Source organism: Colobus angolensis, unplaced genomic scaffold, assembly GCF_000951035.1.
Source record: "Colobus angolensis palliatus isolate OR3802 unplaced genomic scaffold, Cang.pa_1.0 Scaffold285, whole genome shotgun sequence".
Classification (NCBI taxonomy): Eukaryota; Metazoa; Chordata; class Mammalia; order Primates; family Cercopithecidae; genus Colobus; species Colobus angolensis.
In genome coordinates this window covers 683,847-697,303 of record NW_012116099.1, presented here as the reverse complement: position 1 = coordinate 697,303, position 13,457 = coordinate 683,847, and the positions used below count along the sequence as shown (strand labels likewise).

Sequence of the window (13,457 nt, the reverse complement as noted above, 5' to 3'; positions counted from 1 at the left end):
AGTTGAGGAAGTTGAGACTCCAAATCTTTATGGACTTCCCCAAGTTTATAAAGGCAAATAACTGAATATAACTGAATCAGGACTCCAAACGAGGTCCCACTGGCTCCAAAGTCTATGTGTTCCAGAATATTCTCATTTCCACAGAAGAAAATCCAGGGGCAGAAAGGTGGACATGAAGTCTTCAGGTCCAGACACAAATCCTATAGGCAGCCTCACCTTGCTGGTGAAGAATGGGTGGTGACTGACAGGTGGATTTGCAGTGCCCATGGAGTGCTGTTTATTCTTCCTGTTCTTGGTAGGATGGAATCCTTGAGAAGTTCCTTAATGTCACCCAGAGTGTAAACTGTGGGTAAAAGCTGGAACTATGGGCTGTAAAGGGAGCGTTAGATGCAGAAATCCTTAAGGGACTCACATGTATTTATTGAACCTTAAGCGGTAGCCTTGTTTGATTTTTTTAAAAGATAATCCAGATTTTCTCACCCATTACAGAAAAATGCAAGTTCTATAATCAGATTCCCTGGATTCAAGCCCTTACTAGCTGTATGATCTTCTCTGTGCGTCAGTTCCATCATCTGTAAAGTGTTTCAGTACCTACTTTGAACTTGTCCTGAGGATTAAGATTAATAAGCCTGAAGGAGTTAGCACATGGCAAGCACTCAGTGTTAGCCATTATTCTCAGGAATATTCTGGTTAGAAGACACATCACCCTATCAGCTAACACCAGCCATAGGAACGTTCTCTCTGTGCCATCTTTTACATATTTTCAAAATATGGGATCAAATTCTGTCACTCTGTGTAGCCTATAAGTACAACTGTTCTCACTTTAGAAATGTGAGTCTCAGAAGGCCAGAGTCGCAGAGTCATTGTGTGACTTGCTCACCGCCATGCGAAGCTTCAGTGACTGAGCTGGCCTGAGGACCCCAGTGCCACCCCAGTGATTACTCTCCTCTCTAGAATGGAAATAAAATTCTCAGACTTGCATGGTAGCCAGATGCTAAACAAGCAAGTACTGACATAGCTATACATCTCCAACCAACCCCTCCACTTCACACCTGCCATCTCTATAAGGCAGGAAAAGTGACCACAGCTGCAGCCTAGGATATCCCAAACAGAATGGTGTAGTAAGAAGTTCTGAGTGAAGAATGAGGGATGTGCTAGGTGCAGTGGCTTACACCTGTAATCCCATTACTTTGGAAGGCCAACATGGGAGGATCGCTTGAGGCCAGGAGTTCGAGACCAGCCTAGGCAACATAGTGAGATCTGGTCTCTACAAATAAAATTGAAAAATTAGCTGGGCAAGATGGCACACATCTGCAGCCCTAGCTACTGGGGAGGCCAAGGCAATCCTTTGAGCCCAGCAGTTCAAGGTTGCAGTGAGTTATCATTACACTAGTTCACTCTAGCCTAGGCAACAGAGTAAGACCCTGTCTAAAACAAAACAAAACAACAGCAAAAAAGGGTGGGAAAAAAAGGATGGTGTGATTTCCCAGCACTTCCTTCTGGGGTCAACAATACAATGTGTTTTCACTGCTTAGCTATCACTTTGCTTTCCCTGGAAGGAAAAAGCACTTGAACCAGTGGGCCCAGTCTTCCCGCATCAATAATTTAATGATTCACCGTTCTTTGTGGTACTTGCTATGCCCAGATTCAACCACAGCTCCAACAACAAAACAGCAACTTCTTTTCTACTGAGGATCCCTGCAGAACTCCATTCAGAGATCCATTTGGGGCTTGATGGGTTGTGGAATGGCAGTGCTAGTGAAAACTGATGGGCTGCACCAAAAATCTGACGGGGAAAGAGAGAAGAACTTGATCCCTTAATATAACAGTGGATATATTTAGATTTGTTTTCTTTACCTATAGGGTGTTCATTAAGGCTCATAAAACATCCAAGGACTGACTGAGTGTGTTATCTCTAACATCTGTCCCTTCTGATGGAGACTTTAGGTGTCCTTTGCATATGAATGGACACTTCTTCCCATAAATGCTCTTGTGACTCAAAGTAAATTGTATTTCAGACATTATGAATGGGTTTTCCCATTACCAAATTAAAAACAAAATGAATTTAACCTGGCATTGTCCGTCCCTACCTCTCTCGGAGGCCCTGACATATTTGAACAATATTCTGAGGCCGCAAACCAATCCCCAAAGACGAAAAGTCCCTCCACATCACTGCAGGTGATGACGGATCGCAGGCCAGAGCAATCTGCTCTGTCTCACTGCTCTTGAATAGAAGATGCATTCTTTGAGTTTGAAGCAGCAACTGTGGGGGGTTAATTGGATACACCAGTTCAGAGGTGGAGGAAGAGCCTGGAATACCTGTAAGCCTGAGCCTGCACATCTCAGATTTATTCAATGCTTCATATAGCTAGGCTTTGCTTGTTTGTAGGGTCATGACTTGTCCAACTTTCAGTGTGCATTTGCAGGGCACAACCAGAGAGACAGATGAGTCACAGGGTTTAATGAATCCCATTCCCCTAATTGCCAGTCTCTATCGTGTCCCTACAGAGAATGTGAGTTAATGATTCTCTCCAGACTTCTTACAAGCAGTCGTTTTCCCTTCCCAAAGCCAAGCCTGGTCCTGTTAAATTTTCCTTTGAGTCAAGTCAGGACAATTTAAGATGTCCTTTCCATGCTCAGATAATAGAGGACCGTGATTCACTTTTATGTTGCATTTGATTTATGGAGAGCAAGCAGCACCCAGCCTGGCGTTTTCATTTTTGAGATGAGCAGTCTTTGTTTTATTGTGCTCCGAAAAGGTGTATTGAAGCATCACATTCAGGCGCTGGAACCAGCTGCCTCCCACTCCCTGTAACTCACCGTCTTTCATGCAACATTCCTAGAACCTCATTCTGTGGGAGCAGACCCACACCGTGGCCGTGCCCACACACCCCAGTTGAGCACGCTCCAGAGATGGCCCCCCTGCCCTCAGAACAGAAGGCCACAGTGACAAATAGATGCTGCTGCAGGATTTTTTTTTCCTTCTCTTCTTTCTCCCACCCTTCCCTCACCAAGCTTTTTTCTCCCCCCAGCCTTGGCATAAAATGGTCAAATTATGTTCTACTGCAGAATTCAATTTCACAGTTCAGTTAGGTCCTTGATTACACTGCCAAATTCAGATTAATGTGCATTTAACTAACATGGATCAGGGGAATTCTGGCTGACAGCCAGCTGTAATCGGAGCAATTGATAGCTGTGTGGAGTTTTATGCCCCGTCCACCCCAGCGTACCTCTGGTGAAATTGATTGATTAAACGAATTCATCGCTATAATTATTTATAATTTTGATACATCACAAGCCTGTGTCTGACCCTATCTTTAGAGATGTTGAGCTCATTGTAGAAAGGTAGTCTGGCTGAGTTGTTAACTGGGGATTATTTATTCCCTTATATAATACAGTCTCTCTTTTTTGCTTTTTTTTTTTTGATCATGTTTGTATAGAGACATGACAAAGCACAGTTTTTAAAGAATTAATTTATATGGCATACAAAACTGTATCCGGAAGCTAAAAAACAAGTCTATGTTATTAGCCATTTCAAAAAAAAAAAAAAGAGGAAATCACAATCACAACTCCTTGTTCATTTTGTCAGTATTTCTAAAGATTCCTGTAGAGAGAATTCCTTGTTAAAATGTATCCAATTTTCAATGACAATTAATGACTTGGTAACCCTGCAGCTAAGCAGTTTAGCAGCCTGGGTGATAATTTGCAAGACGATTGATCTGGCCTTCTCTCATTACATCATGCCATATGGAAATCCCCCTGAAAACTTTGCAGACCATGGTCTCCTTTGTAAGGAGTTACTCGTTCACAAAATCACAGCACTGTTCTCTTTGGAGGGATGGGAAGAATGAATGCCTTTGTTGTTTTTTCTCTTACATTGCAGTTTCCCACCCTTGCTCTGCACCCCGTGCTCTTGCTGTAAGGTCTGCAAGGGTAAACTATGTACATAAATCTTTTGGAAATGGTTTGGATCATGGGTGATGAGAGATACATTGGATTTACTTATTAAATGTCGTTCCTTTCACTGGTCCAATTCCACTGCATTGTGGTTTCACTAAATAATCAGATCCCAAATCCCTTTCACAATACCAAAGACAGGTCTGCTTATATGGACTTCAAGCCTACTCATTTTTTTTTCTAGAATGTGTTTGTAAATCAGGTCATAGAAAAGATTGCACAGTTTAAGCTGGACTGCTTTGGACATCTTTCTCACATACATGAACATGTGTGTGTAAAACAGTGGGAATAACAAATTCATCATTTATGTTTTCCGTCTTCCAAATATAGGCTATCATGAGAAAGACAACTTAGAACAGGACACTTACATGATTATGAAAGTCCAAGAGCGATGTGAGAGGGCAAGGAGGTCTCATCACAGAAGGAAGTTTGCACTTTCTTCCTTGAAAGAACTTAACAAAAGAAAGCCTGAATGGTTTTGGAACAATGCAGATTTCCGCTTTGACCAAAACAAAAAGGAAAATGATGAATGATGTACATAGATAATCAACTCGTTTTGCTGTGATGACTACTTTTTTTTTTTTTTGAGCTCATTTCTCTAAGCCAAAACTGTTCAAAACAAACAAGCCAAAAACAAAAAGAACAAAACAAAACCCTTAATTTGTCTTTCATCCCCTCTCCTAGACATTACCATCCATCATGTTCTGGTCCAATTCTTGCATTTTTCCCCAGGCTGCCCAGACATCTGGGCCCCCAGTGAAACACTCTGACCAGGCTTTATCTCTGTGGTTGTCTTTATCCCCCGCTCTGCCTGCCTCTGTTAAGACCACATCCTCCCACCCCCATCATTGACGCCTGTCTCTGTGAATTTATCAAGGACCCAAGTACTGAAGCAATTCTGTCTGGATTTGAACCCCCGTTCTCCCTTCTTTGTAGCTTTGAGACTTTTGCATGACCTACTTAAACCCACTGTGCCTCAGTCTTCTTATCTGTAAAATGGAGGAATTACAGAGCTTATTTAATTGTCCAACTTGAGGTTTACATGCAAGAATGTACATAGTGTGCTTAGAACAGTCCCTGGCATGTAGAAAGCACTCAACAAATATCAAGCATCATTATTCTTATAAATATTTGTTACTACTGCAAGGATATACTTCTAACAGAGCAGTTGCTTGACAGAAGAGGCCCCACGATGGCTCCTAGGGGAACCCCTGTGTATTTTAGTGAGGAGAGAATGCCCAGCCTTGATTATACACACCAGGGAGGTGACAACGAAGGTTGGAAACGCCAAGGCAGGCAAGGGAGCCGGCTTGTGGGCCACTGTGCTGGGCGCCCTCCCACTGGGAGTGAAGGACTGACCCCGGCAGATAAACTAGGTTATGTCGTCCCTAAGTGTGGAGCTGTTTGCCCTGGATTGCTTGGGGGCAGTTCTATCTCCTTGTGCCTCCATTTTATCAACCACGAAATGGGATTTAGTTGCCCCCTGCATGATTCCCAGAATAAAAAGAACAAGACCTGTCGAAAGTGTGTGGGCCGGTGGTACGCACCATCATGGAACCCACATGTGGGTTAAGATCCAAGAGAAGGCAATGGTTCAGCACCTTGGTGGCCCCAAATGGGGTCACCCATGCATTTCTCCTTCACAGAGTCAGCTCTTTGTCCTCTGAGGGAAGATCACATGTTCCCTCACTCGAAGTGAACAGTTCGTTCTCTGATGAGTACGCCTTGAGTTTTATTCAAAAAATTGTCTTTTGTGATACTGGCTGTTCCTTAACTATTGCTTTTTTAAGAGTCTGAGCCTCTTACCAACAGCCATGAAAGACAACAATACCTTTTTGTCTCATGGCCTAATTTTGAAGATGGTTAGCTTTCAGCAAAGAGCTCTCCATTCCATCTTTGCCTGGAAATTGTCCCCTTGGTGCAGGCAGGCTTCTTCTTTATGCCATACGCCGGCTGTTAAGGGTGGACTCTGATAATGCTGCTGACAGGTGATAAGGAAGAAAAGTGGCCTAAATTAATGCAAAGCGGTGTTTGTGACTCCTGCAGGATGCAACTTGCCCATTTTTAATATATATTCAGAGATCAATTATACATGCTTGTGGGGAATGAATTCTTTCATTGAAAGTATGGGAACAAGTCCTCCAAGGAAGACACAGGGCGATAATGGCATGTGATGGTTCCCAGGACACACTTTCAGAAATAAAAGCCAAAAACCCTGTTTCCCTTCACACCCTGCCTTGCTGACTAGCCTAGACTTGACTAATCTGGAGCTTATTAAAGGAAGAATCCAGTTGTTTAACTTACACTGACACTTCTTTCTCCCCATTCTATCGTACACACACACATACACACACACACGTCCTCCTTGTGTAGCACAAATACAGAGGCTTTGAAAATAATCAACTTGTTTTTGAATATTTTAACTATACATTGTTCAATATATTACAACTAAAGACACCTTGTCTTATTGCTTTGAGTATTAATGTATAGGAATATATATACCACAGGGGCATTGTATGTCTTCGATAAATGCTAGCTAGTTTGATAATATCGCAGTTACTATTTATTTTATTTTGCATTCTCGTTACTGTATAAAGTGTCTCATCACTTTATGTAATAATAACACCAAGTAGAACTCATTGGCCAGTCATTGTTTCAATACTTAGATGTGTATTTGATCCTTTAGAGTTCACAGTGACCAAAAGAAGTAATTATTATTATTATTCCATTTTACAGATAAGGAAACTGAGACTCAGAGAGACTGATTTGACTAAAATTATCAAAGTCAGAATTCATCCCTATGCCCCTCAAAAGCATGTGTTGTCTCTGCAACCAGGGCAGGAGGGCAACTTAGCAGCTGCCCTGGTTCCTGCTGGTTGATGCCAAGGCTGTCTGAGTGGTGAATTCGCCTAGGAAAGTGTAGTGTTTTTGAAGCTGGAAGAGCTGCATTGCTCAATGTTCAGCAGGCCAGGCACTGTCATTGTAGAACCAATGGGCAGTGTGGCGGTACTGAGAACGGTGCTATGGTAGCAATTTTAAAGATCCCACTGTGTGCAGTTCTTGCTCCATGATGTGATAGAATAAGCATCTTCTTATGCAACGTGATGGGGTTGGAGCTTGAAACACCTGCTTGCCTCTACCGTGTCACCAGATCCAATGAGCAACATGCCCCATCCCAGTTCTCAGTGGTATTTGACAGGATTCATTAGCCCTTCCTTCTTGAAATACTTTCCTCTCTTGGCTCCAGGACACCTTGCTTCCTTAGTTTCCTTCCTATAGCACTGGTCACTCCTTCTCTGCTCCTTTCTGCAAGATCCTTCTGCTATTTCTGGTATCTAGAAATTGGGGTTCTCAGACCATTTCTTACATATTCAGCATGATGACTTTTAATATGAACTAAGCACTGATGACTCTCAGATTCATGTCTTTAGCCTTAACTCTTCCCTGGACTTGGGGCATGTCTAAGTCTCCTAAGTGACACCTCCACCTAGATGCCTAATCACTCTCTCAAACTTAACATGGCTAAAAGAATTCTTAATTTTCCGTCATGTATTAGCTATCAATATTGCTGCATAACAAATTATCCCAAAGCTTCACGGCTTAAAACACACTGCCTCATGAAGCAAAAAAATAGTGCTGTTCAACTATTTCCCCCTAAACTTTAAATAACAAACATTTACTATTTCACAGTTTCTGTAGGTCACAAATTGAGAGGGCTTAGCTGATTGGTTCTGTCTTGGAATCTCTCATGAGGTTGCAGTCAAGACATCAACCAGGGATACAGTCATCTGAAGGATCTACTGGACCTGGAGGATCCACCTCCAGAATGGCTCACATGACTGTTTGCCAGAAGGCCTCCATTTCTAGCTAGCTCTTAACAGGAGTCCTCAGTTTCTTGCTGCATGGACCTCTCTATTTCATTATTATTATTATTGAGACAGGGTTTCACTCTGTCACCCAGGCTGGAGCACAGTGGTGCAATCATAGCTCACTTGCAGCCTTGAGCTCCTGGGCTCAAGTGATCCTTCAGTTTAGCCTCCCAAAGCTCTGGGATTACAGGCATGAGCCGCTGCACCCAATCCTTCCAAAGGATTCTTGAGTGTCCTCATGACATGGCAGCTGGTGAAAGCCAAAATAAATGATGTGAGTAAGAGAGCAAAGGAGCTTGCCGTCATCTCTGCCTTATTCTTTGATCACTCAGATTCATTCCAATGCAGTGTAGAAGGGGACTACATGGGAATATGAATGTCAGTAGGCACATGTCATTGAGAGCAATTTGGAAGCTGATTACCACACTCCACAAGCCTGTTGCTACCCCTGGATTCCTTATCTCATTAAATAGCCTGTTGCTCAGGCCAAAATTCTGATAGCCATCTTTGATTCCTGTCTTTCAAGATCTCATCCAATCCACCCGCAAATCCTGTCAGCTCCACCTTCAAATCTTGCCCGAGATTTCACCGTTTCTCACCCCATCTACAATAACTACCCTAATCTCAGCCCACATTAACTGTGATAAGCTGTTGGCATCCCTGCTTCCACTCTAGCCACCAAAGTCTCTCCTCCACAGCCAGAGAGAGTCAGACCATGTCACTCCTGTCTGCTTAGCAATCCCCAGTGCTTCCTACCTCACTTGGAGCAAAAGCCAACATCCTTGCCAAGGTCTTCATGATCTGCCCCTGGCAGCTTCTCCATCCATATTCCTTAGCTGACACTCTCCACTATAGCTGAGCCTCTGCTGTTCCTCAAACACTAAGCCTGGGTCTACCTCAGAATCCTGCATGTGCCACTCCCACTGCCCAAACCACCCCTCTTAGGAGAGGGATCTTGCTTTTTCCCTCACTCAGCCAGGCTTTTGCTCAAACAGAACGCCCTCAGAGAGTCCTTCTATGACTACCCTATGCAAGATGCATCTCGTTACTTTCAACCCTCTCACTCTGCTTTATTTTTCTTTATATTATTCATTACTCCTGAACCATACACTGTGTATTTATTGGTTTTCTTTATTACTATCTGTTTCCTTCTCTGGAACATAAACCCCAGGAGGGCAGAGATACCATTCATTTTGACTCTTGGTGGACCCTCTCCCCTCACACCTAAAACAGTGCATAGCACATCATAGTTACTCAAATATTAATTTTTGAAATAAATGAATGAATGTGCTGCATGGGAAGAATCAATTCATCTAGAATAGTGTCATCCAATAGCCCTTTCTGCAATTAGGAAAATGTTTTATATGTGTACTGTGTGATGTGGTGACTACTGAGTTCTTAAAATGTGACTAGTGTCACTGGGAAACTGAATTTTTAATTTTTAATGGATTTTTGTTTACTTTAAATCGGTACGTGTAGCTTGTAGCTACTATGTTAGAGTAGATCTAGGTCCTTGGGGTGGATGGAAGGGGAGTAGGATAAGTTAATACCATTCCATTTACACCCAGTAGAGTGACAGAGACTTTCTGGGGCACTGCATTAGGAAACAGCCTGAAGTCCAATCAACAAATCTTTTCTGAGTACCTTCTATGTATCCAGCACTGTGTTGCCATCGGGATCTTCCAAAACAGAGTGCATTGATGGATTAGCACTTTCTGCCCTGGGCAAGGAGCATACCACATGACAAGATGTGGTATCTTTACCATCCGGGCCTCAGCCATTCTAAGAGTGGCCAGAGCTCCTTCCTGATTCTTTCCAGGAAGTGACTGCTGGACCTACACATAGTATCGTATACCAGTAATCCCCTTACTGGCTTCCCCACTCTCCTCCACAATATCCCCTCATCCCACTCTTCCAAGTCAGAGTGGATGTTCTTTGCTGGGGTCTCTTTGGGGTCTAGCCTCATTTTCATTTCACACATACCCCTGCAAAGACTGGTCGCTCTCAATTATATTTGTACTTATTTGGTGAGAACATTGCACATGTTCACCCTGTGGTTCACACCCTTAGCACAGGGAGCCATGTTTTCCCCTGTACCTACATCTGCTGTGTTATACATATGTTATACATAAATGTCCATACCACTCTCTAGTATTTGAATTCAGAAGCATGGGAAAAGGCCTCCTATCCCAGAAATGTCTCCCCAAAATGCTAGCTAAAAACTAATGTCCTTTAATGAGGGATGAGATTTTTCATTCCTGAACAAGAAAATAGGGCTTAACAAGCAAGCACACCTTGGATAAGATACACGTGAACTAACCTCCTACTGTGGTGCACGTGTACCAGAGAAGGCGCTTCCCTAGGTGTGGCCGGTCCTGTTGGTGCCCCAGGCAGATCCTCTCATCTCGCACTGGTGATCTTCATTCTGCCAGCTGTCGGTCAGCTCACTCACCACCTGGCTGTGGCCTTCAGATCTAGCATGTGAATATTCTGTATCCATGTCTGTCTTCCCAGGTGGATTATGATCGAGCACAGATGGTCCTCAGCCCTCCACTGTCAGGGTCTGACACCTACCCCAGGGGCCCTGCCAAACTACCTCAAAGTCAAAGCAAAGCGGGCTATTCCTCAAGCAGCCACCAGTATCCGTCTGGGTACCACAAAGCCGCCTTGTACCACCACCCCTCCCTGCAGAGCAGTTCGCAGTACATCTCCACGGCTTCCTACCTGAGCTCCCTCAGCCTCTCATCCAGCACCTACCCGCCGCCCAGCTGGGGTTCCTCCTCCGACCAGCAGCCCTCCAGGGTGTCCCATGAACAGTTTCGGGCGGCCCTGCAGCTGGTGGTCAGCCCAGGAGACCCCAGGGAATACTTGGACAACTTTATCAAAATCGGGGAAGGCTCAACCGGCATCGTGTGCATCGCCACCGAGAAACACACAGGGAAACAAGTTGCAGTGAAGAAAATGGACCTCCGGAAGCAACAGAGACGGGAACTGCTTTTCAATGAGGTAAAGGGTGTGTTTGGGTCATCCTTTCTCTCCTTTGTAACATTTATTTCCCATTTCAAAAGTTATACACGTGCGTTTTAGGACATTAGAAAAGCATTGAAAATATAAAGACAAAATTAGCGTCCCCTGTCTGTGTCTGTTCTGGTCTTTTTTCTGTGCGCATATATGGCTGTTACCTCTATAAAGTACTTCATGTGTGTCAGCCACTGTACTAAGCATTAATCTAGTTTGATCCTCACAACAACTCTGTGAGACAGAAAGATATTATCACCATTTTAACAAGGAAACCTGGACTCAGATAGGTGAAGAGACCGGCCCAGGGTCAAGCAGGTTGACTGCAGAACTAGGACCTGAATCTCTGTCTAGCGGACTCTAAATCTTATGCTACACGGTATCTGTGTGGATTTGTATATATTTTACACTAGTATGATATCATAATATACCCTCCATAAACAATTTTTAAAACAGTAGACCAGGGCAGTTTGCCAATGAACTATTACTCTTTAGGAACTTTAAAATATTTTTCCTAACTATAAAAATAATGAATTCTTCCTGCAGAATATTTGGAAAGTAAAGAAAATGTCCCACAAACATCCCAGTCAAGTAATAGCCTACATTAATATTTCAGTGTTTCCTTTCTATATTTTTCTATTTACAAATTTCTTTTGTTTGAGATAATTCTCTATATATGTAGTTTCATAACTTTCCAAATTTCAATTAATATTAACATGAATACTAATAAAATTAATATCAAATAAAATATATTGAGCTGTATTACTTATATTTATTACTGTAAAATAAATTTAATGACCATTGTAATGGCCTTATAATCTTCTATCATAGACATGTATCAAATTTATTAAACCAGTCACTGATTTAATAAATTTGAGGTAACTTTGTATGTATGTGGTTTTGTGACTTTCTAAATTTTACCTAATGTTAACATTAATACTAATAAAATTAATATTAAATAACATATATTGGCATACATTACTTATTTTTATTAATGTAAAATAAAATATATTAACCTATTCTATTAGCTACATGTCAAAACACACTTTTAATAATCTTCTATCATATACATGTATCATATTTAAAACCAGTCTCTGATTTATACTGTTTCCAATTTGTCACTTTTATTATTTTGCAGTGAGTGTTGTTACACATAAGTCTTTGGCTTCATATCTGATAATTTCTTAGAGTCCTAGAAATAGGATGAACAGATCAAATGATATGTAAATGTTTTTAGAGAAATGATATACAGTGTGAATTTCCAGAAAGTTTGTACCAATCTAGACCCTCACTAATAGTACTGTTTCACCTTCACTAGCATCATTGATACTGTCATGTTATCTCTGTTCATCTGCTAGACGTGAATAAACCTTACTGTTTTCATTAGCACTTTTATTACTAGTGTAGCTGAATTTAATTTTATGTGGTTATAGGCCATTTTTCTTTCTTCACTGAATCATATGTTCTGTATACAGTTTTCAGTTAGGGTGCTAGCATTTGTTTTCTTGATGTGTAAGAGCTATTGATATGTTAAGGAATTAACTCTTCACTGTATATTTGTTGTACTTTAACGTTTACCTTCCACTTTCTCATTTACCTTTTAACCTTATCACTTAAGAGCTCTAAAACAGGTGGGGAAACATGAGTAATTATGTTAGAAAACACATAAAGTATTTTGGAGTAATATTCTTTCAGTAATTTTATGAGATCACTGAGGGGAAAGTTTTTATGGATGAAAGATCTAAGTCCTAAAGATATCAAGTCAGGATATCAGTGTTAGATGTCAGTCTCCAGGAAAGCATGTACAATCCACATCTTCTAACTCCCAGAACAATCTATGGCTGCTTGACCTCTTCATCTTTCTGTTGTAAGCACTCCCATTCTCTGAGAAGTAAGAAGGTGTTTGGTCCATAAACAGGCACTGTACAAATGCACTCAGCTGCAATTTCGAACTCTGTTTTTCACAGAGGCTCATGTGAAGCCCCCAGTGGCCTCTACACATCTCCAGCTCCCACAGGTGCTTATTTCTTACACATGCTCCAAATCTCACAGAGAGTTCCAGGTGACTGGGCTTCAGCATCTTCCCAGTCCACCATTCCTGATTTCTGGAATTTATTTTCCAAACCATAATGCCAGAACACACAGAGCAATATGATGTAGATGAACAATTCTGTAATTTATTATTTAACACTAACTCTGAAAACTCGAGTGGAAACAGCCACAGGGCAGCAATTTCTGGAAGCTCTCTCCAGCAAGCAGGCTCCTTAGCCTTTTTAATGTCTATGTCGTATTTATTTTTATCTTCAATATATATTCTTTGAATTCAGCCCAAATACCTCTCAGGTTCAACCCGTATCTTATTCTAAGGAGAAATTGAGTTGGTCTTGTGTGGCTCCAGTTCTAATAGATAGTTTACTTCATTCACTTGTGGGACTCATTCCCTCAGTTACTACAAGTTGGTGACCCTTTGCTAGGATAACCAGCAGAGGACTGTGAACAGTGCATTCTAAAGGAGATTCTTAGGGATGGCTGATCATATCCCCACAGACGGTCAACCAAACTCCCTCTTGTGAATGCAAATCTTGCTTTAGTTCTACTTGTTTTCATTTCTCT

The 13,457-nt window shown here is 41.9% G+C and overlaps 1 protein-coding gene across 3 annotated transcripts in view; it reads left to right on the top strand.

The window, feature by feature from the left end:
* PAK7 (p21 protein (Cdc42/Rac)-activated kinase 7) overlaps positions 1 to 13,457 on the top strand; it is a 319,541-nt gene that overhangs the window by 279,146 nt on the left and 26,938 nt on the right. For all 3 annotated transcript variants that reach the window (XM_011948856.1, XM_011948858.1, XM_011948857.1), the window contains one exon: positions 10,341 to 10,832. In XM_011948856.1, the coding sequence (XP_011804246.1) occupies positions 10,341 to 10,832 (492 nt within the window). The remainder of the gene's footprint in view (positions 1 to 10,340; positions 10,833 to 13,457) is intronic.